Raw genomic sequence first — 25,460 nt, forward strand, 5'->3', positions numbered from 1 at the left:
AAAAACACTGAAATGAAGAATTCAATATCTCCATGAAATCTGCATGTTTTTCATTTTTGGGACAATTCAGTCAGACACATTATCTGCACAAATTTTCAACATGCACAATAGCAACTGCTGGTGTAATCGTAAATTGAAATTCAATGGCCAGACAGGTAAACAAACTTGTGAGTGCACATTGATGATAGGCTCACGGGTGCAACAACATACAAAAATTTTCCTGCCGACGATTGCTTGTCACTATTTTTTTCCCCCCACAATGCTGGTCTTTGCTACAACTACCTCACGTAAACAGTGAAAATCAGATGATCGAACATTTGCTTACTTTTCACACAAGACTGCCATTGCATTCCACCAACACTGTGTTGTATACAACACATCGTAGCAAAAGGTAATGCCAATTGGCTGCGTGATCACATTCATGTATAGGGTGCTAATCAGCGACACCAAACAGTTTGATACTATTGCTACCTTGGATTTACATCTTTATTTTTCTGAAATCACATTGTAATGGCACAGCTTCAAATTTCTACAGCTAATACTCGTAGAATCACTTGTGAAACTAATCAATCAATTGTTAAGTAATATGTTTTTCCTTTTTCTTTGTCTTCACTGTTACATGCAGGTTTGCACTACAACTACATTAGTGCTAGATTTTCTTGTTTGTTTGTTTCAACCAAGGGCAGCAGCATTTATAGGGACAGCGAAAAAAAAGTTGCATTTACACGGCACTTACATGGCTTTACAAAAAGTCAAGGTAGTATAAAAAGAGAGAAAAGGCTCAGATTGTGTCAAGAAAGCTTTTTGCCAACAGAATTACCTTCCATGATTTCTGTTATTGCCTGCTGGCATTTAATGATCTGATGAGTACAAACAAGACATCCGTATGCGGCAATCACTTTACGAGGGGTACATTGTAGGCATTTTCTCCATATTTTGACATAAGCACAAGTTTCGTTTTGTCTTCACAGCCTTCCTGATACAGCTTCAGGAAATTAAAAGGCATGACTGCAATACCAATAAAATCTGCACATCAGTATCATATTGTATAAGGCAGACAAGTAATTCAAAATTTCAGTTAACAAAAGCTGCAGTACATATCGTCTGTTGAGAATGAGAAGGGCGTTAAGTTGTCCCGAACGCTATAGGTTTAGAGGCAACTTAACGCCCTTATCATTCTCAACCGACGATATCATGGCCAAGATGCCCTAATTACATCCTCAAATTAGCATGAAAGAATGACCGTCAAATATATAGTTCTGTTCCTATTTGAGACAGACATTGGTCGATTGGCCATTGAAAGAATCTAATGGTTTTTTTAACTCCCATTGGGGAGAATTACCTACGTGGAATGTATAATTACTCAAATGAACATTGTGACAACTTGTGAACAAACACATTCAAGTGAGTTGTGGCTAGTGATGATCGTCTGTGCAGACAAGTCCATCAGACACAGAGAGAGTGCGACAGCTCTTGCTTGTCTTTTCACTATCTCCTTCACAAAATGACCTCCTCGATGTCGTCGTCGAAATCGTCGAAGCTGGAATTTGGCACATTCACCGAGATGCCGTTGGGTTTGTTCGGCTGAGAGATGGGCCCTTTGGGGGTCGTCTTCTCCCATGGCAGGGCCGTGCTGTCTGCCACGGGCTTGGCTTTGGTGGACGTCGAGAAAACCGTCCCCTCCAGCGAGCTACGGTTCTTGGAGGCAGGAGCATTGGGGCTGTCGTTGCCGCTGAAGAGGTTGGAAATGAGATCGGCCTTCTTGTCGCTCTGGTTCACCTTCGGCGTGCTGAAGAAGTCGTTGTCGTCATCGTTGTCGAACAGACCGCCCTTCTTGGCAGCGGGTTTGTCGCCAGCCGCTGCCCGACGGCCGAAGGACGGGGCGTAACCTCCGAATGTGGATGATTCGTCGGCCGCCTTGCGCTGCTTCCCCCCGGAGCCAGGAGAACCCAGGAGGTCTGGGTGTGAGGGCTTGCCATTGTGAAGGTTTTCAACTGGTGCAGGGAATCTGAAAGTGGGCAGAGGGACATGGTTAGGGTGGGGCTAGGGTGAGATCATTGATCCTAAGACATATCAAAAACAATCCAAAGACCTAAAGACTTATCTTATGTAAAATGTATTCCAATCATTAAGGGCATTTCAAACAATGCTTCACAAGAGGTTAACTGACTTAGATGTGAAACACAACATCTTCAAAGATCTAATTACAGCATGAACCGTAGCCTAATACTACTTATAGCCAAAGAAAGAGCACACAATTTACACATATTAAAGAAAAGCCAGATGAAGTTCCAAATTTGGAATGCTGTGGTCCCCCTTTGCCAGACCACTTGGTATTTGACATATCTTATAATGGAGATGACAAGTGGTATCACTGCAAAATTTTATAACCAATCACAAACTGACAAGTACGCCTACCGCAGAGACAAATGAACAGATTCTGTAAAACCCTGGCACCTTCTCATTACCTGAAAACTCTTGTCTTGTGTATGCAACAACCTGGTCATAAATCTGTGACGTTTCAGACAGCAAAAGTCGTAATTGCGGAAAACAATAACCCCACTTTCAAGGAATGGACGACAGCTACTTCACATGTAATGACGACTACATAAAAGATGGTGCTTTTTTAGCACCATGATCATATTGGTCCTATCTTTCGACAGCCATAGGGTATTGTCATCAGGGTAAGCATCATTCTCTGCCTGGACCCTGCCTTATATAGCATTGCAAGGTAGCAATACACATACACTATTTCAAGAGGGACGCTGGAGTTGAACATCTTGCCCGAGGGTGAATGTGCCACACCGGACTTGAACCCAGAGCCTCCCGATTTCAGGGTCTAAAGCCTTATCCACACCAACACACTGCTCACACATTTCATTGCATATTATCAAAGTCCCCGAGACATTTCACAGACTCATTCCCAAATGTGCACCATCCCCCAGTGCCTTACTTGTATTCCTTCTTGCTGCCGCGGGAGTCCGGCTTGCCCGTGTCGATCTCTTTCATCTTGGCCAGCAGCAGGTCCTTCTTGCGCCTCTCCTCCGCCAACCGCTCTGACTCCTCCTTCTGTTTCCGCCTCTGGTTAGCCATCTCCTCCTCCTCCTCTTTTCGTCTCCTCTCTGCCGGGAAAAATCAAATGGAGGTCGAGGCATGTGGAAAACAATAAATCATTCCACCCACTTTTTCATTGCAAGAAGGTACACGGCTAACCTATCTTTGATTGGCAAATTAACCCAAACTGTGCCAGGGACTATGGCGAGTGTGCACAATGTCCATAGGATTTTCTGGGCCAATCTGCACTCAAAGGCCTGAATTCACGAAGGTGGTACAAACGAAACCATGGTCTAAACCATGGACAAAAACCATGGCACGCCAAGTGTCAAACGGAATATTTCGTTACGAAATTGGTCATTTCGTCGACAAAATGACTGTTTCGTTAACTAAATTATCATTTCGTGGACGAAATGTTCATTTAGGTACAAAATGTTGTCATTTCTTTATAAAATAATCATTTCATCGACGAAATACTAAATATCCCATGCGACACTTGGCATTCCATGGTTTTTGTCCATGGTTTAAACCATGGTTTCATTTGTACCACCTTCGTGAATTCGGGCCGAAGAATACAAGGGGTTCATGGAGCAGATGTAATGTTCGAGTGGTGGTGAGCAAACACAACGATTTTGTCACCCTGCAAGTAAAAGCCTTTTTTTATTGCCGCAAGAAGGCATGTACACTTCAATGAATAACATATCACTCCCATTCAACGAAAATATGGACCATATTTTCTGCATGTGTATGAAGGTTTACACTTTTAACCCGTTGAGGACGAGTACCTAGTATACTCGGGCAGTTGTCTATGGGAAATGCGTGTTGTAGCAAAATCAAACCTTTGTCTACAGGTTAATACATACTTTAGGATGTACTCACAGGCAAGAACAGAGTACTGAAAATCATTTGGCCAGGAATTTTCTTTTTTTTTTTTTTTTTTTTTTTTTAAATCTTGATTTCAGGAATTTTAAAATTGCAGTTTCAAGGTTCTCCTTGATATACCAGGTAACAACGGTATGTATACTGCAGGAGGCTTCTTGAAACAGGACACTTCAAGCCCCGCACACTGAGCATTTTCTTTTGGTACATAATGCATGTATCAAACAGCATTATCAGGGTGTGTAACTGCAAAACAATGTGTGTCAGTTCCACATTCGACTTGATTCCCCTGCAGTGGAATTCATCCCTATCCTTCTCCTTTACAAAATCCTCTGACAGCAGATACATGCAAAAGATAACATCCACATTTGCTTTTTTTTTTTTTTTTTTTTTTTTTAAACTGTAAATATCACTCCATATGTTAACAGGGGCGGATTCAGGAATTCCGTAAAGAGAGGGCACCTGTATAAAATTAAAGGGTGGTGCCCCCTCAATTTTTTTCTCTGTATTTCTTTCGTAAAAAAAAAAAAATAATAATAAGGGGGTGCACACCCATGGCGCCCCTGCCTGGATCTGCCACTGCGATACTATGTCACAATATTCATCTGTAAATATGTAATAGAATTCAGGGAGATGTTAATGGGTAATCATATGTAATGGCTTCCAACACATTAACATAAATGGCAAGATATGTATTTTACACACACAAAAAAGTGATATCTTGTGCATTCATCAAAGCACACCAAAGCATGCACTCCCCACCCCCTCCCCGCACAATTTTTTTATGTTAACATGTTTGTATGAGACACTATTGTACATCTACCCTCTGATGCTGTGTAAACAATGGAGGATGCTAATTCCCAGAGCTTACTCTGGTAGGAGCAATGCATTTATTGTTAATGGCTCCTGCCCGCTCATGCGGAAACTCAATGCCACTCTCTCCCCCAATGCCATTATCTACAGTAATCTGAGCACGAGGCTACAAGTCAGCCTCTCTGCTTATGATGCGTCCATTAGTGTGTGTTTGCGTGTTTTTATTTTAACATCTGTGTTGTACATGTATCTCAAGGAATGCATCATCTTAGATATGCGTGTGCGTTTCACTAGACAACCCAACCTTATTGAAGCACCAAACACCGAACTATAATGTTGTATAAGCTAGAACAGTAAGGTAATGCATGTACTGCAGCCCTTCCTTATGCACAAAAATCCCAATCTCATGCATTTGCAGAGATGGAAGTGAAAAACTGAATGCTTTGGTGTATATAAGAAACATGCCTGATCTAAGTGCAAGATACTCCAAACAAAACTGATACTCTGAAAATGGGATGCTTTACTAAGTTTTATGTACTAGAAACATGCTAGATCTCAACGTGCACGATACTCTGCAGGGGCGGATCCAGGAATTTTGTAAAGGGGGGGGGGGCACATCTTATATTTCTGGTGCCACTTCCGGGTTTCATTTAATTTTTTTTCTTTTAATTTCTTTTGTTTTTAACGAAAAATGAAAGGGGGGGGGGGCGTACGCCAGTTGCCGCCCCTCCCGCTGACCAATGGGAAGAAGGTATAGCTGTCTGGCATTATTATCCAGATACTGTTTTACATTGGTGAATTTGTAGTGCATCAAAGTTAGATTGATGTGATCTCACATGGAAATGAAAATGTGTAAAATCAAAATGAATGTCTAACACAAACACAGCATCTATGCAAAGTAGGACCTGCATTGATGAATGCATTACATGAAAAATACAAAAACAAAGGGGGAAGGGGTGAGAGAGTGAGAGAGAAGAGGGTAAGAGAGAGAAGACGTGAAAGGAAGTTTCTTTTCTCATGTTACATGGCAGGAATTCTATCAAAGGCAGAAGCAATTATTTTCCCTAGTTACCTTCATTTAGCTGTACTTTCCAAAAAGGTGACATTAGATGGTATGGTGATACATTATTCATGAATGGAAGTTTCTGAAAATGAAAGTGGAATGATTTCTTCTTTCTTTCCTTCTTTCTTTTTTCTTATTACTATTACTTTATTTATTTATTTATTTATCTATCTATCTATCTATCTATCTATCTATCTATCTATCTATCTATCTATCTATTTATCTATTTATTCATTCATTTATCTATTTATTTATTTATATATTTTGGAGTTGTTGTTGTATGGCTGGGTGTACTGGCCATCATTGGTTACACTCAGTACCATAGGACTGAAATGAGGTTTTGTGGGATATAAAATAGACATCCTCTCCCCCTTGACTAGCCAATAACAACTCATACATGTACCTGTCAGGTATGAGAACATATGAATGCATAATGAAAAATGAGTAAGGAAAGCATTTTTTTTTCTCAGTTTTTTTTTTTCCTGTATTGCATCTCCACTTGATTGCTCCCTCTAATCTCCACGGAGGTGTCTTGGAGAGTCAAGAAAGACAAGAGAGAGAGAGAGATAGATACAGTATAGATATATATATATATAGATAGATAGATAGATAGATAGATAGATAGATAGATAGATACATACATACAGACATACATACATACATACATGTAGATAGAGAAGAAAATAGAGTCATGAAATATGTATGTATCACAATAATGCTCAGCTCTGAAATGAGATATAAAAAGATCACTGACTGCAGTGATCAGGAAAGAGACGACTGTCAGTGTTACTGTCCAGCCCAATCACATGGAGACGGAGAACAACAGACACAGACATAGAGACATACAGACACACAGACGTACAAACAGGGCCCTGTTCCATAAAACTTGTTATTCGTACCAAGTTACGATGATTATCACAAGCTACTGAAATTCTTGCATCTGATTGACTGAGAGCAAATTTGTCATAGAAACGTGGTTTTATGAGACGGGACCCAGATCAAAATACAGGAAGATCACGAATGCCTGAGTTCATCAAAACATGATGAGAACAAGTAAAAACAAGGTACACTGTCAGGAGAAAAAATCTCAGACAAAAAATGAAGAAGAATGAATTGTGAGAAAGAGAGAGATTGTTATAACAATCATCTGCAGACACAGATTGGTCAAGAAATGACAGAGGATCCTAGAAGACAGACAGAAATACATATGGATCGATATACTCGGGTACGTAGGACATATGAAATATTAGCAGTGTTATTAGTGAAGAACATGAGTATTATTTGAGACTTGACAGAAAAGAAGAAATAGTTTGTCACTGGATGAGACAAAGAGAGAGAGAGATACACACACACATACACAAGTGGGGGAAGATGGAGGAAAGATTAGTAAGGAGGAATGTTAAATCCTCATGGAGTGAAAGGGTGGAGGGTGATGGGTGTGCCATCACTCAGCTTCTATTTACCGTCGTCTTCTCGGGAGTCTGGTTTGCCAGCGCTACCAGCTCGGGCGCTGGAATACTTCTGCAGGTCTCGTACGCTGTTGACGGCAAAACCATTACTGGACTTAGAGGGTGCCGGTGCTTTTGGCTTTGAGCCAAAGAAGGGGATGTCTGCCTCGTCTGAGTCATCATCATCGTCGTCGAAAGTGGGCGTTTTGGGGGCATTGTTGGTGGAGATGAAAGCGGACGATTTTTTGTGTGCAGCTACGGGTAGGAGACATGGGTATGGGATTGGGGTGAATAATTAAAGTTAAGTGAAAGTGTTTCAATATGTCAATTTAATGCATACATTCTTTCTTTGTGTGTGCCTGTACGTGTGTATCAGATTCATTATTTAGACAGACTTGTGTTTATGCTACAGCAGTGATATTCTGTGCTGAAAGCAGCCCTGGCTTGGCACAGTGAACTGGCTTGTGCGTATGTTTCATGGGTGCAATTTTGGAAGCAAGTAATTGTGATGCTACAAAGACATTGTAAATGGGAGTAGTGTTTGCTCGACAATCTGAGTTAAAACATGTACATGCTTTTAAGTAAACATGTTTTGGTTGTTTTTATTAATACAACACTTACAATGTTGAGACCACATATGATACCAAACTACCCATCGGAACAGCAAAGACACAAATGAGATGTAGTTTTTAAGTAACTATATGTGCACGTACACAAGTCACATGAGTCCAAACATCCAAATGATCACATGAAAATGAAAAGTTCCTTCACATACTATCAAAGCTTCCTATTGAGTTGGCTCCCAATCAACAAAAAACACTTTCCAAGGATGAAATAAATAGCATTATATTGCAGCATGCTCACAGACATAGTGAGACATGCACATAAAACCCAGAAACACAATAGCACAGCCATCATCATGAATGTGGCAGACACGCCATTGTGACCATGGCATTTGAAAAACACCATCGTCATGGTAACCCACATGGAGCTCGATGTCATGAAGATGAAATGCAGGCTACTATAATCATTTGGACAAGATGAGAGAATAGTCTACAATTCAGACACAAGCTTACCTTCCTCCTCTTTCTGCTTTCTTTCTCTCTCCTGTGATGTATCAACATACAAAAATGAAAGAAACATAAAAATTGGTCACGGAGACAAAGACAGGTGACACATCATTATCATCATTACTACTAGTCTCCCTGCAAGACTTCCCTTCCTCTTTTTTACACATAGTTTGCAGTGCAGCAATTCCATACACAGATTGTTTGCACTACACAATTTTCGCTGATTAATGTGTTAATATTTTGATAAATTATCAAATCACCAACGACAATTAGTAATCAAAACATGATTCAAACAAATTTCACAAACATTTTGTTAAAGGGTATGTACAGTTCTGATCGAGGTGAGGATTTAGCTTTTTTTAACATTTTGCGAGATATTCAGAAACCACTCTATGGGATGTCAAAGAGCATGCACTTCTAGGGGTATCAAAACTTTATTTGATGAAAATCGGTTTTGAAATGGCTGAGATATCCAAAAACAAGGCGAAACAAAGAGATCCTAATAAAGGCGTGGCCTGTTGCCTTTTATTATTAGGTGATCCGAGAATCCTCTCGGATCACCTATTGTATCTGTACGGATTCTTTCTTTCTTTCTTTCTTTATTTCTGGACAAAAGTTGTGCAGAGGTTAGCTCAGAAAGTGCATTGCCTATGAATGTCAATCTTATACCATATATGTATCGTGTCCGAAAGACGACAATCGAACTAAAATCAAAGTGATCAGTCAACCGTGACGTCACTATGACGTCATTATATGAAAACACATTCTCATTCATATCTCATTAATGGAATGGAATTTTTCAATGAAATTTACGTCACATATACAGTTAAACTCGCCTAAGTCGACATCGCATATGTCGAATAATCGCGCAAGTTGATAATTTTAAAAAGTCCCGATTTTTCCCCATTGACTTACGTGTATCAATTCACTCATAAGTCGAATTTTTTAAGTCGAATACTCGCTTAAGTCGATGAAATTCCAAGAACACTTTCACGGAAAAACCATTGAATTCACTGTGCCTAAGTCGAATAAGATGTTATTGTGTAATAAATCACGGTCAAAATCACGAGACGCCAGTTTTTGTTTACATACAGTATATACCAAAAGAAACTGCGTAAATAAACATTAACGTTTCATTAACGCAAGCGGTTTCACCTGAATCGTTAGTAACGCAAACTAACGATCCGGAAAATTAACGTTTGTAGCAACGATGAGTAACGATCCCTAGCGCAAATTAACGATGTTTCGTTAACATTAACAATAGGTAACGCAAGAACTCACGCGAGATTTTGGTTTTGTAATGAGACCTGGTGAAAGGACGACGTAGCCCCTGCCGAGTGTAGCGATCTATGCCTTATATTTAGCGGAGTCTTTTCGCGAATCGAATCACGATTTCGCGAATGGTTAATTTGCGACCGGGGTCACCAAAAACGCACGCCGGGCAACCAAAAAAGCCGAATGTTTGCCTTCAGTTTTGGAAATGAAGCGGTAACAATCGGTTCCATAAGATGCTGAATAAATGTCAGATGTTTGCTCTTTTAATTTTGGAAATGAATAACGGTAATATTCGATTCCGTATAATACTAAAATAAATGTCGGATGTTTGCTTATACTTTTGGAATGTCAGAGATTTGATTTTGCTTTCGGAAATGAATTAGAATAAAAAAAAGTATCCGGAAGATGCTGAAATAAAATTAAATGTCGAATGTTTGCTTTGACGTTCGGATATGAAAAATAATGATATTCAACTCCATACGATGATAAAATAAATGCCGGATGTTTACTTTTACGTTCAAAAGTAAATAACAATTACATTCAGCTCCGGAAGATGCTAAAGTAAATGTCGAATTATCCCTTTGACGTTCGGAAATGAATAACAATAATAATCAACTTCGTACGATGATGAAATAAATGTCGGATGTTTACTTTTACGTTCGAAAGTAAATAACATTAACATTCAGCTCCGGAAGATGCTAAAGTAAATGTCGAATTATCCCTTTGACGTTCGGAAATGAATAACAATAATAATCAACTTCGTATGACGATGAGATAAATGTCGGGTGTTTGCTTTTACTTTCGAAAGTAAATAGCAATAACATTCGGCTCCAGAAGATGCTAAAATAAATGTCAGATGATTGTTTTTACGTTCGGAAGTGAATAGCAGTAATATTCTTCTCCATACGATGCTAAATAACTGTCGGATGTTTGCTTTTAAATTTCGAAATGAATAACAGTAACATTTAGCTGCGTTTGATGGTAAAGTTAATGTTTGATATTTGCTTTAACGTTCGGAAATGAATAACAATAGTATTCAACTCCGTCCGATGATAAAATGAATGTCTTATGTTTGCTTTTATGTTCGAAAGTAAATAGCAGTAACATTCAGCTCCGGAAGATGCTAAAATAAATGTTGAATGTTTGCTTTGGCGTTCGGAAATGAATAACTATAGTATTCAACTCAGTGCGATGATGAAATAATTGCCGAAAGTTCGCTTTTACGTTCGAAAGTAAATAGCATGTAACATTCGACTCCTGAAGATGCCAAAATAAATGTCAGATATTCATTTCACTTTCGGAAGTGGACAGCAGTAACATTCGGCTCCTTACGATCATAAAATAAATGTCGGGTGTTTGCTTTTGAATTTGAAGATCGAATAACGGTAATATTCTGCTCCGTACGATGCTAAAATAAGTAACAGATTGTTTCTTTTGCATTTGGAAATGATTAACGTTATCAATCGGCTCATTTAGATGATGAAATAAAAAGCGGATGTTTGCTTTCACGTTCGGAAATGAATAAGGATGATATTCAGCTCCGTAAGATCCTAGAATGAATGTCGGTTGCTTGTTTTTACATTTGAAAATGATTAACGGCAACATTCGGCTCCGGAAGGTTTTAAAATACTTGGAAATGGTGGATGATTGCTTTTACAATCAGAAATAAATAACGGTAACTTTCGGACCGAACGTAGGACCGATTTAGTTTTGCTTGTTTTTTTTTTTTGTTTGTTTGTTTTTTTTTTCGGGCCACCAAAAAATAAAAATCAATCATTTTGGGGCCACCAAAATAAAAGTTAGTGTGGAGCCCTGGCCTGCATCAATGTGGATAAAGTGTCTTGCTGAAGGGCAAATATCGGGCACACCGCTCCACCTCTCGGCTCCAGAGTAGACAACATACATGTACATTATACATTTGTACATATGTACGTGTGGTGTAACTTTAAGTCAATTTTTTTCGACTTACGTACAAGTCGAAACTCGCCTAAGTCGATGTGTTTTGCTCAGTCCCGAGAAGATCGACTTATGCGAGTTTAACTGTAGTTCAAATTAAGCTGATTCTACTCATGTTTTCAAAATTCATCTATACCCTTAAAACGTGCGCGTATGCGCGCGTTCAAATATTTGTATGCTCAAATCGAGCTGAAAATTTTTTTGCACACGTTTCAGACCATTTGGAGCATTTTTTGAAAAATTGAAATAATCGGACGGACGTGTACGCGCGCGCGCATGTACGCACGCACAGCTCATATGCAATAAAAATTTTCTGTTTTTTCACACGGATCGGATGCCTGAAATGTCAAGGTATATTTCTACCAAGTTTCAAGTCAATGCGACTCAATATGACGTCATACGGGCCCGTCAAAGTTGAAATTCCGCGCGCGCGTCAATGGCGATATACAGTGCAACTATGCCAAAAAACCGCCAATTTTAAATCCGATTTTACTCGTCAGGATGGACGGTGACCCCCCCTTTTCTTTACATATTTTGAAAGCTGATGAGTTGTACATATCATTTCATGGGTTGGCGATACTGAAAAAATGATTAAAAGATATCAAATTTCTTAATAAAATAAAAAAATTAAATTTTCAAAATGACGTCATCAAATTTCAAGTTTACTCGAGCGTATCTCACTTATCCTTCGCCAATTTTCACCTAAATTTCAATATGTTGTAGCTTATGAAATGCTCTTTCATAAACATAATTACACAATTTTGATGAGATGACGACATCACCTCGTAAAAATGGATTGAAGGTAACCTTGTCAAATTTTACCAGTTCACGTGTAATCTCTATGGGAGTGCAATTTTTATGGAAATGAAAATTGACATGACTATCTTTATCGAGCACTAGCTCACTTATGCTTCGGTGAATTTCTCTAAGATTTTTAAATATGTTGTAGCTGAGACGCAGGGCTATCGTAATGTGACCTTCGTTTTTTCATACGGTGTCGGGATCACGTGAAAAAACTTGGTTGAAATTAAAGCGTATCTTCGATGTATTGAAATATTTCTTTCTTTGCGCAACTTTCTTTGCAAAAACTCAAGAAAAACATGCTCTATCACCACCATATTTTGCACATGTTTAGTTCATTTCACCTACATTATTTCATGAAATAACGACTTCTTGATCAGACGCCATCTTGGGTATGTAAATAAGGGTCAAAGGTCATAACTGTTTCCTCCTGTATCTTGGTGAATACCTATCCCATCTTTCCCATATTTTGCACACTTATAGATGATGTCGCAAGAATCATTTCACAAATTAACCACTTTTTCCTCAGGTGCCATCTTGGGAGTGTAAAGGTGGGTCAAAGGTCATATGTATTTGTTGCTGTATCTTCGTTATCTAGTGTATACAGAATTTAGTACCAAGGATGGCAGATATGACTCCCTTTTCTAAATGAGAATCCAAACATCACACGGCCAATGTCTCTAAACACAGATGAAACCTGTATGGTCATGCGTATTGCGATCAGGACTCGAATCATTGAAGAAAAAAATCGGATCACCTTAATTTGTCAGTAATGACAAATTACAATCTCTAGTCACTTTTTTTGGATATCTCAGCCATTTGAAAACCAATTTTCATCAAATAAACGTTGAATCCTTCTTAAAAATTACATGCTCTTTCATATTTCATAAGAGGTTTCTCATCATCTCACTCAGGAATGTTCAAAACATGAATCCCCACCTCAACCAGTACTGTACAGTCCCTTTAAGCTGTTATACCAAAGATCTCTTTCTTACATAGAATGAGATACATTCACACTTGATCTTGGACTCATGTACAATCTTCTTATGTGTGCTGACCATCACCAATGGTACAGTGTGAACCCACACCATATCACACAGCCGCATATCGAACCATTTATTCTCATGGTCGGACATCCTGGTATATACATGTAGCGGTGGCTGGAGTAAAACAAAAACCCACCATCGGCATATTTTTGAGATGAAATTATGAACTTTCCTTCCATAATTGGATTTGAAATTGAATGAAACCGTGAGATATGGTCCATCTTTAACATTCATGACAGCCAAAGGAAATGTTATTGATAAATTGAGGAAAACAATGGTAGATAAAGGATTCTGAATGCTGATTCCAAGTTGTCTGTATCTACCTCATATATCGTATACTGCATGCTTGCATGCATGCACTACAGTCACGTTGATGTACACTCCAGCTCTCTACATGTACTGTACTGCGAGCTGTTTGTTTCTACTCCTGCTACACCGGAAGTGACGTATACCCGACCATGAGAATTGAGTTTAGTGAGTGCTACCATTTTTCCCATATTGACACACATGCTACTCTTAATAGAAGCTGGTCACATATTATAATCCCGGGGCCCCGCTTCACATCTATGAAAGCATTGTTGCCATAACAGGAACTTTCGAGCATTGCAGCTTGAAAAAGTATAAAATTAAATAAAAAGCCCTTAATTGATTGGATATTTTTTTCTGCTTTGCTACAACAATGGCAAATGCAATTACTGCAAAATGTTTAATGAGATCGGCTCATTACTGAATTTACATAATTCACGTACTCCTCATCTTTCTAAGAGGTTTTTCTTGCTATAATGGTCTCTGTCACTTCAATGGTGACAGTTTTTGTAAAAGAATTCTCTGCCTAACCCTCTTCATTTTCCCTCCTTTTTGTGCATGAGTATTACAACATTTTTTTGTGTTCTTGTTTGTTAAATACCCATCACACAAGATTGGGTACAGGTTTACAATACATGGTTTCCTTTTTGCTTTAAATGTTAATAAAATGTAATTTAGTTGTGTTTTCAGACAGCAAAGCAAGGAGAAACGCAGAAACAGACACCAATCACATGGGAGGGGAGAAAAGGGTTAGATGTGACCAGGGCAATCACATTGACAGATAGAAAGAAAACTGTTATGGCATTCCGGCCTGTTCACATCAAGCATATCAATCGAGGCACGCTTTACCCCAAATATGACTGTAGCTGTTCCCTGTTTGGGTCCTGCGGAATCACTCATCAACCAGAGGGGCTTCTTGTCTTCTCCTCGCCTCCCCACCCCGGGCCCAAACGAATCCTTCTCCCCACCCGCCCGGTTCAGCGCCGCCCCAAACACCGGCTTTTGCCCCCCTGCCACACTGGAGTTCTTTGCATTGTTTGAAAAAGATGGCCGGTAAGGGGCATCTGGTGAGTTTCTTTGTGAACTGGTAAATGATGGCTTGAATGTGTCCGTTTCATGAGCATTTCTCTGGGAGGCAAACGAGGGCGCCGTTGTACTCGGTCCCGTAAATGCCTTTGGCTTTGAGAAGGAGGGCTCATAGGCGCGCCCGGCAGGCTTAGAGGCATTATTGGTGTTTTGGAGAAATGAGGGTTTGTATGAGTTTGTTTTGTTTCCAGTGGACTGCTCTGAATTCACAGAGTCTGAAAAGAGACTAAACTGTCCATTCTGGCAGTGACGCATGTGGAGAAAAAAAACGAGGAGCAAGACAGGAACAGTGACAAGCATAGCATGGAATAGTGTCATACAGAACATTCATGCTTGAATTTTCTCTGAAAGATATATACATCTGTGGTCTACACACCAATGTTTCTCCCCACAGTCTTACATTTAATCTAACTTGAGATGGCAGATCAGCCAGTTTAGGTTTCCAATAATGGTATCTTTACATCTTACAATACATTCCAAAGCACGAAAATTGACACAGTAATAGATTATGCCTCAACAAGCAGTTCACAACATAACGAAAGTGAACACAAGTTTGCTTGAAGAAAATATGATGAGAGGATATGCCGTAGCCCTTTACAATGTAACTGTACTGTCACAATGAAGCCACCTCACAACAATCATCAATATCACTTATGGAACAAATAAATGAAAATGTTAAGGAGTTATATAATATATATTTGTGAAATAAATATATATTGCTAGTGTGGTAAAATGGTAACCCCAGCACCAATGAAAAAAATGTGAGTTAATACATAATATATCTGAATGATTACCATCATATTCTACACACAAACGTGGGAGCAAAACTGAGCCAAGAGTATCATTTCTTGAGTAGTGAAGAAAGTGAAAATACCTTTCTCTCTTTCTCCTCTCTCCTCCTCCTTTCCTCCTCCTCCTTCTCCCGCTGTTTCCGCTTCTCCTCCTCCGCCCGTCTTCTCTCCTCTTCCTCCCGCTCCAGTCTCCTCTTCTCCTCCTGGGCCTCCCGCTCCCTCCTGCGGCCCGCATCCTCGTCTGCCCGCTCCCGCTTCTTGATGCCCGCGTCGAGCTGCTTCAAGATGTCCACCTCCTTGTCCGGCGGCTGGGAGAGGGGCTTGGATCCCGCGTCCAGCTCGAGGAGGATCCTCTCGTGCTCCGAGAGCTCCCTCTTGGGCGGAGGAGGGGCCGCCTTCTTCTCTTCCGCCTTGACGGGCTTGGCTGCTCGCGGGCTGGGCTCCGGATCCGACTTCCGCTTCTCCTCTGCCGACGAGGAGCGCTTTGCCGGGGGCGGGTGCGGCGTCGGCCTCGTCTTCTTGAGGTCGTCGTTTGATGTCGCCCGCGTCTGCTTGAGGGGTCTTATGGGGGGAGGTGAGATGCTGTTGAGCTTGCCATGTGGCTTCATGATGCGGTTGCTATAGATATTCCTGATGTCAAGCTCCTTCTCTTTCTCCTGCAAAGCAATATCACGTAAAAGACAAGTAAGTGCTCACATCGCATCACTGCAGGGGACATACAAGACCTGCTCTAGTTGCACAGATGCAGGAGATATTTATTAACCACGTGAAAAGCATGAACGACATGGGATGTACTTTTAAACATTTTTACCCCTATTCTAATGTTTGTTTTATTTTTTTTCGAAGAGCACATATCCATCTTTTCTCTCTCACAACCAGGCCTGCAGTTGTGTGTTTTTCCTACCCATAGTCTCTGTACTGTACATCTTGCTTACACAATATTAGGCTTGCACATGGACACTGCTACTCAAATAGAAATTTTGTCTTTTTTTTTTTTGGGGGGGGATTACTTGTTAAAGGGCAAAGTCAGGGTGCTGCCTCTCAAAAGAAGGTGGGAGAGGAGAAAAATGAATGGGGATGTTGTGAATTGATGACATCACCTCTGATTGTTTGCAAACATGAAAGCCATAAATCTATGAGGAATTCAACGTTCATTTGATGAAAATTGGTTTTGAAATGGCTGAGATATCCAAAAAAAAAGAGTGATCCTAAGGCCAAAAAAAAAAAATTGTTGCATTGGCGTAACCCGCCCGACCCTAAAAATTCCGCCGACCCCATGTTTTTTTATTATTTTTTTTTTTGCTATCGATATCAAATATCTTGTTGATTGCGATCGCGATCGCACAAACCCGGAAGTGGAAACGGCTCTGGGGATATCGGATGTACGAGGGAGAGATCTAGCGCCTCGCATAAGCCTTCCTTGATCAGTACGTCATCTGTTTCCAACACGGACACGTACTCTAACAGTTTATTCAGTGTATACGTAGCATTCAGACTGCGATGTATTGTGCACAGTTTTGCCATAGGTTTCTTGTGTGGAAAACTTACACGAATCTGTATATGTGGGACTGTAATAGAGATCGCCGTGTGCGATGAAAAGATCGTACATATGGGTCAATTTGCATCTATCTTATCTAAGTCAAAATAGTAAAATATGAAGTGAAAACATTCAGGATAGGGATTTTAACATCTTTAAATTCTGTGAAGGGGTATAATTCCAGTAATATCGGCCTCATAAATGATTTGTAGAATAGATGAACACAGTACATTCGGTGCAGCAATTGTAACTCTTTACTGAGCTGAGCACGAGTTTTACACGTAAAATGCAGGTAGCAAAAAAAAAAAAAAAAAAAAAAAATCCGCCCGACCGACCCTATTTGAAAATCTCATGTTACGCCAATGCAACAATTTTTTTGGGGGGGCCTAATAAAGTGTGGGACCCACACTTTATTACGATCACTTTGTTTTACTATGTTTTTTGGATGTTTCAGTCATTCCAAACCCAATTTTCATCAAACAAACTTTGAATTCCTCTTTAAATGGTATGCTCGGTACTATATGACAATTGTTTTCTTGGCATCTCACAAAAAGTTAAAAGCCCAATTCTCATCTCCACCAATACTGTACCATCCCTTTAAGAAAACATTTTATTATGCTAGAGCTAGACTTACACAAGAAGGGAAACCTCTTTGTAGCAAATATGATGCCTGATGGCACTAAGGCAGCACTCACCCTGAGTTGATACTTGAGTGACTGATTCTCCTCGTCCAGCTGGGTGACTCGTCGGCGCAGTTCCTTGTCCTGGTGCCTCGTCTGGTCAGTCTCGTGCCGGTGGTTCTTTTTCATGTGTTCCACATACCTTTCTAGTTCCTGTTTAAGAGGCAAAGGGGGCGGGGGTAGTCAAATAAGGTATAATTCCAAAGGAATGCTAAAGTGTTCTAAATACCCCTCTACCATATTTTTGAGCATTAGAGTACACAGCACAGATCGATTATCAGCTGTTACTGAATCAGCACACGTGATGACGTCAGTGTAATAAGTACTTGCAGTACTTGGCACCACTTAACAACATCAAAAGAGTAGACCCTCTGACATGAATGTTGCCTAACATGTAACTCAAGACAAGCAATCCCAGCAAAAAGAATAACATTTCTGAGGACATACCAATCATCTTCTGTCATGCTTACCTGCACTCAAGGAGTAAAATGATATAAGACAACCACAATAAATGAGAAGCAACATATTTACTATTTGGCAGGTGTGCATTTGCTGGTTATTCAAATAAAGAAAGAAGACGGATGGAGGCTAAGATATTTGAGCAAGGAAGGTGAATGACAGAACTAACCTGTATTTTCTTGTCCTTCTCCTCCACTGAGTCTGAGAGACGATCCACCTTTCGCTGGAGCTTATCGCGGTCCAAGAGGTGCTTATCCTCTGATATCCTGCGAAGCTTCTTCACCTCGTCCGTCAGCCGGTTGATCTCCTCATTGCGCTCCTTCAGCCGGCGATCCCGCTCGCGCTCCTTGTCCTGGGCACGGCGGAGCCGCTCGCGCAGGCTGTCCACCTCGGCGGCGTGGTTGCGCAAGAGCTGCGGCAGCTGTTCCTCGGTGTCCTCGAACTTGGAGAGCGCCACCTCCTGCCGCCGCTGGAGCTGCTTTACCAGTTTCAACTCGCGCACGGCGTCATCGTACTTGCGCTGGAGCTCGTCGACGTCACTGCGCAGGCGATTGATGGTGTGACCCTTTGCAGACAGCATGCGCCGCGTGACCTCCGTACTTCGTGGCGACTGCTGTACTGTCGATACACTCTGTGAGCGGCCTCCCCGGCCTCCTTTCTTCTTTGGAGGTGCTGCAAGACATTGAGATCCCAAAACATTGTATATACACAAATTACTCAGCCACAATTTGAAACAATACTAAATTGCAAACACTGAAGAATTGTACATGTACAGGCCTGGATAAGTACATCATAATGATAAATGTATCAAGCACTTGGCATACGTACACAGAAAGTAACAGCAGTATCTAAAGAAGAGAAATCTTAGGAAAAGAAAACATAAAATTCATTAACTAAAAACTTAACCCTTTTGGTGGATAAGTCCTTAATTTGGATACAGAGTTGCTGCAGTTCACATAAATACACTTTTTTGAGGACGATAAAGTAGAACTTTTACATTAAAAAAACAAGGCAAATGAACGATTGTTTATAACTTCACGTACACATGAAATGCAGATATCAGTACCGGTAGCCAGTTCCTGTTTCTCCACTTACTTTAACTCACTCACCTTTCTTTAGAATCTTTGTTGATCTTGTATAAGTTGTTGCATAACTCCTATATGAAGATCTACTGTCCTTACTAGTATTGGAGTGAGAATTCCTGTTTGTTGTGGTGGTGTTGCGACCACGAGTTGATTTCTTAGTTCGTACGGGCGAGGCTCGCCTCGAGTCCTGCCTTGAGTCCTCAGAGTCAAAAGAGTCTGAATAGGAGGGTGATCTCGATCGGGAGCGCGACCGGCCTCGCGTCGATCTGCGATAACTGGGTGACCGCGATCGCGACCTCGAGCGTGATCCATAGCTGTTCGAGTATGGCGAGTCCTTCCTCCGAGACATGGCATCTGATTCGGCTGTGAAGTTCCCTGAGGTTGACGGCCGGGAGTGTACGGGTGAGGATGATGATGGGTCAGACTTCTTGGAATGCTTGGAGTCTGAGTTTGGGGGATGGGGTGAGGACTTCAGCCAGGACGGAGGAGTAGAACCGCGGTTGTACTCCCCTTTCAGGGCGGGCTTCTGGTCACGGTCGCCATCAAAATCGAAAAAGGAGTCAGCGTCACCCAGTGTGGTCATAACGCCTCCTTCCTTTGCTGCAAGGGAGTCCGCGGGACTACAGCTATGGCCTCTGGATTCTAGAAGAAAAATTCATTTTGTGAATTTTAGACGGACTGAGAACACTGCTCCTAAAATAAAAAAATACAGTAAATGAATGATGCCCCCCAAAAAAGTCACACATGTAATTACTACAGTTAGATTAACAAATTGTCCCTCGTCACATCACATTTTTTTGAGTATTTTTTTCTTCAAATATTAGACAGTGAAGATGTAATTTGCATGTTGTCCTATAATCAAATTTCTTACTTGCTGTGCATATTGTCAACACTGCATTTTTTATACTTAGAAATCGGGCAGCAGAACTCTTGGAATACAGGTGTACATGTACTCTGTACTTCATCATCCTATCTGGCATGTTTCTTTAAAAACAAACAAACAAACAAACAAACAAACAATCAAACAAACAAACAAACAAACAAACACACAAACAGTAAAGTTACAATTTGTAGGATTCAAGTTAGGAATCTGGTTGAAAAGGCATGGGTAGAGAAAGGCCAGTCCTCATGAATATTCAAATTCATGAACAAAGTGACGATGTCATGATCTCACATATTTTTCTTTTTTCATTTCACATACAGATATGACAAAAATCTGATATGATGACATAAATGGTATCCCGGGGTACCAAATAAAAATCAGCCACTTTGTTGAATTATTTATTTTTTTAAAAAGGTTGTACCCTGGGTGCCAAAGAGAGGAAATTATTTTGGTGCTGGAGCTAGCGCGCGCTAGCCACTACACTGCACTGCACTGAAGCACACGCTAGTGGTATCGCAGCTTCCATGCATGCATAAGTATAACATGCAGTGGCATGGGAATGCTATGTACATGCACACACACAGTGCATGCATTTTTCTCTGGCTGTCCTCGAGTGGACGTGAGGTAGCGCTATAAACGCGGTTACCCGGGGTACTATATAACGCGTGATGCATCATATTTCAGCTTTATAAATATAAAACTTGCCTTAAAACCTTCCCCAAAAGATATACACTGTATGGATGTTAATTCTCTATATACACCTTATGTACCTTGGTATGAGAACATAATTTAACCCGTTAGCTAAGAATAATTTTTTTTTCTCAATTTCATATATTACATGAAAAATTGTGAGGGTATGACATCATCAAATCACTCATTTGTATATAGACTGGTCAAGAAATGTTTTCCGAAAAAATGTGAAATTTGAAAATGTCATATAGATCTTCCTTATTTCTTATCCGATTTTTGTCATTTTGTATAGTTCTGTAGGGAATATTTTTTATTTTCTTTTGAAATTTATTCATTTTTGGGGTGGATTCTTCCTTTTTGGTAACTCTTTGTACCCCTGTATGTCACATTACTCTGAGACAGCAACATAGCCATGCTTTTGGAAACCATTGTTTTTAAAATCTGTGTATACTTTTAGGCCAAGTAAAAAAAGAAAGTAGTTTCTCGTCCGGGTTTTTTGAGCAAGGCGATGAGGGAAGTCCTTACTGTTTGATATCTTACTATTTTTTCGAGGATTGTCAAAATGAAAGTAATATGTGTTTCTCGTCCGGTAATTCTGAGAAAGGTAACGAGAGAGGGCTTTACTATTTTCTATATCCAATTTATGAAATGAAATATCACTCTGGTAGCTGTGTTATGAGAGACCAGGTCCCAAGTGTATGTCTTGCCTGCACTCTGTGCATTTTCAAACAAATATATACCATACTTGAAATGAAACTTCATGCATGCAGAAATACATTTGCTTTTTCTTTCCACTACAGATGTCAAGGGAAAATGACCATCTTAAAACTGGTATTTAGTGTTGTAATGGCATTTCTGATACCAGTGTACCTGCAATTCTGATGTATTGTGCTATTAATTGAAACAGGTATAAAACATGTCTTTCAACAAATGTACGACTGAAATAAATGCCATGATATTCAAAACACTGCTTTATTTATCATTGGTGTTTGTGACTTTTTGTGTCCACACAGCTGGTATGTATCTGCATTTCTTCACAGTACAATTGTAGCACATTCAACTGGAAACTGCAGAGACTCCAACTCTCCCGTTTTCGACGGGAGATCTCCCGCCGAAAACCCACTTTTGCAAAATCTCCCGTTCTCCCGTTTGAGATTTAATTTCTCCCGCCCTGGCTCAATGTCTCCCATTGGAAAGGATTTCTTACTTATTGCTATCGTATATTGCAAAATTAAGCCTTAGATAGCACCAGAGAGCATCTATAACCCTAGGAACTTCGCGCTTTGCTCACATAAACTTGGGTCTCCCGTTTGCTAGGGGTTTCAGGCGGGAGAATCTTCAGATCAGAAGGTGCTTGGGGTTGGAGTCTCTGAAACTGGCTTGTACAATTGCAGATGGATGTCAAAATGATACTGATATGGCATAGCATTAAACATTTAAAGATGTTTCTTCATGTTCTAAAAAGACATTTGATAATCACTCATTATTTGGATGATGAATGATTGTATACCACACTACAGATGATACGACTCACGGCCGTGTCCGTGAATTTACATCGTAAAGAAAAGTATCCCGCAGAAATATGAGACAAACCAGAATCCGTGGAAAAGTTATTTATTTTGCAGATCATATACACCCATTTAATAATTCTACATTTGCTGGAAAAGCGCATTCATTTTATCTTCAAAATATAACAATACATCGCCGTCAGATGCAACGTTACAGAGCAGAGTGTAAGGGCCTCTACACAGCTACAGACACGCACACTTTGCCAATAAACGGTGCGGCACGGCCACTGCATTACCGTACCTTCCGACACTGCACGCACATGCACATAGTCACAATGACAGGAAAATGTATACAAACTCCATACAATCCTCCCACAAGCATTTGTACAGTACAATTCATCCGCCTAAAATATGAAAAACGGGGAAAAATACGAACAATGCGTGAAATACGCGTGGAATATCAGCGATTGTTTGCAAAAATGTTGCCGCTATCGCGTTCACGACGTACAGAGTGCGCTGTACATCACAGCCCAGGCCCGCCCGCGGCCCGCCCATCCAACTACAGTTCGACTGCTTTGTGGAGCAGTGTGAAATGCGTGCGTTATTACATACGCACTACAGAAGCTACAGCTGTACTACAGTTAAGTAGAGGACGCAAGGCGTAATTAGAAATGAGACATCACCATTGGTAGGTGAATATTATTGTCAATTTCTTTTTTCGGCTGCCGAAAAATAGTAAATATCAAAAAAGTCGATTCGGCAACTGAAAATCGATGCCGGCGGGGAGCGGGCTGGGACGAGAATTATGAATTTCTTGGTATTTTCAGCGCCATTTTGAAAATAGTAAATAGTAAAAAAAATCGATGCGGCGGCCAAAATCGATGCGCGCGAGGACGAGAAACTGGTTTCTTTTTTTACTTGGCCTTATAGATTATTGTTACCCTGGACACAAAATAAGCAAAGTTGTAGAGAAAATGCCAAGATTTGGTTTGACGTAAATTGAATGATAAATCTATGATTGTTTTTTTGAGGTGTACATGCAAAGAAAGATGATCTACATACAGTGATACATTATTAGTAGGATAGTAAGTCAAACGTTGTGAGGGAAAAAATAAGGACAAGATTTTGACATGTCTGAAATTGTTTACTGCAGACCCTCTCATATTAAAGTGCAGCCATGGCCCACACAGTTGTGACACCACACTTCCAAAATTTATAGAAATACATACATGTGCAGGACTATGAAGTAAAAAATAAATACCAAAAATTTTCCTTAAAAAAAAAAAATCAACTGCCTTCTTCAGCCTTAGTTCTAACACGGCTTCTTGTTAGTAAAGTAGGCATAATGTTACTTTGAGGTTTTGTGTGTATTCAACTTCAACTTTAAATTCTAAACCCCAGTGAGCTTGAGTCCATACAACTTAGTAAAATTTATTCTCATTTAGATCTATCAAGTGAGTTTTATTTAATAAATGTTAGACCTAGGTCCTACATGTTTGCTGTAGGTCTAGATCTATGTTCTTTGTGTGAAATGTGTAAATTCCATACAAACTGACAAATGACAAAAAATCCAACCACCTACAATCAGATTAATCATTATTTGATAAACATGAAAGTACACCAACTACTACACACACGCCTTCATCATTTTGTTTGTGTACTGCGCTTGGAAACGATCATTAACCCGGAACAGAAAAGGTTTCAAAGAACAGGATACCGCCGCCGCCGTGCGTGGGCACCACGGGGCGGCGACACGGGCCGTCTAAATTCGGCACTTACGAAGACACTGCACGTGAAAGCATCGGGGTTGAGCCAAACCGAGCGCGAGCGAGGGTGAGAGCCAAATACAAATTGCCTTTTATTGGCACCAATTCACAGGAGAAAACACGACAAACTACAACAGGCATGGAAACATAGACAGTAGTATATCACAGTATGGAAGAAGGTAAGACTTTTGATCACCCGAATGGTTGGTTCTTGCAGAAAGACTGCACGACGCTTCGCGGCTTGACACAGGCACAGGTTCTCGTAAATGAAAAGCATGCACAGGGCTTCCTGTGTCTAGTCAGTAGTAGCCTTGTTAGCGTGCGGGCGAGTGTGGGGTTTTCTGCGGCCTAAACTAACCCTACCGTACCGTACAGCAGCTGGGCTGTCAACCTCATAGTGGGGTCCTTTCACTGGCATGAATGCAGTGCTTTCTTTCGCAAAAACTTGGTAGTGTAAACAGTGATTGGTATGAAATTTATAGTACGACTTCTGCTACTCACCTTTTCACCTTTTTGGGTATTCTTGCAGTCAATTAAGCATATTTACTTGAATTCCTGGGGTATTTTATCAATAAGTTCTCCTTTCCCTCAGTCGGGTTATCTTGGCATGTCGTATCGCTGATTTGTTGCGTACGTAGCTATGTAGCATTGTTTTGAAACGCAAATATGGCAACCACTCTCCATCTCTATTTGCCGCCCTCTATAGTTGGAAGGAATACGCACCGGATAGTGTCTGCTACAACTTTGCGGAGAGAAAAATTTCACAATATTTTTTCTTGGGTTTGAGTACCAGCAATATGCCATTATACCATGTTATTTGTCCGGGGGGGGGGGGGGGGGGGTCTGTATGCACATTACGTGCGTCTATCGAATTATATCCGTCATTCATCATCATTTATTTATAGTTTTTTTTTCTTAATTGCTGAACGAAGACTGGTTGGTGAAAGAGCAGTACTCGTGATCGAATGTGCATCCCAACAGAATGGAGAGAAAATTGTTTTGTTTGTTTTTTAACACTGTTTGTGCTTTGAGTGTCAATACTGGCAAAGAAAACCCTATATTGTTGTACATAATAGTGTTCAAAGTTCCCAACAGAGATATTGTTCAAAATATGGAGTGTCTGAAAGATCGAGGAGAAAGAAAAATGAACGGATTGCATGCCTTCATCATCTATCGCACAATCCCTTGAACTTTTTTTCACAAAAAAAAAGAAACAAAATCCCAAACTTTTGAATAAGATAAAATTCAAGGCTCTCCCTCCTCC

At 40.3% G+C, this 25,460-nt stretch overlaps 1 protein-coding gene across 2 annotated transcripts; it reads right to left on the reverse strand.

Annotated features, from left to right (window-relative positions):
- Positions 1–821: 821 nt before the first annotated feature.
- Positions 822–24,806, reverse strand: LOC140242533 (uncharacterized). Of its 2 annotated transcripts, XM_072322272.1 has the most exons (9): positions 24,698–24,806; positions 19,374–19,991; positions 18,434–18,936; positions 17,821–17,958; positions 15,672–16,244; positions 8,334–8,364; positions 7,273–7,512; positions 2,954–3,122; positions 822–2,008 (listed from the first exon to the last, which is right to left on the reverse strand). In XM_072322272.1, exons 2-9 carry the CDS (start codon positions 19,930–19,932, stop codon positions 1,498–1,500), a joined length of 2,724 nt encoding a protein of 907 aa, XP_072178373.1. In that variant the 5' UTR covers positions 19,933–19,991; positions 24,698–24,806; the 3' UTR covers positions 822–1,497. The 2 variants fall into 2 exon arrangements, with proteins under 2 accessions (XP_072178373.1, XP_072178374.1); XM_072322273.1 differs by lacking the exon at positions 7,273–7,512.
- Between the last annotated feature and the right edge of the window lie 654 nt (positions 24,807–25,460).

Source organism: Diadema setosum, chromosome 19 (assembly GCF_964275005.1).
Source record: "Diadema setosum chromosome 19, eeDiaSeto1, whole genome shotgun sequence".
Classification (NCBI taxonomy): Eukaryota; Metazoa; Echinodermata; class Echinoidea; order Diadematoida; family Diadematidae; genus Diadema; species Diadema setosum.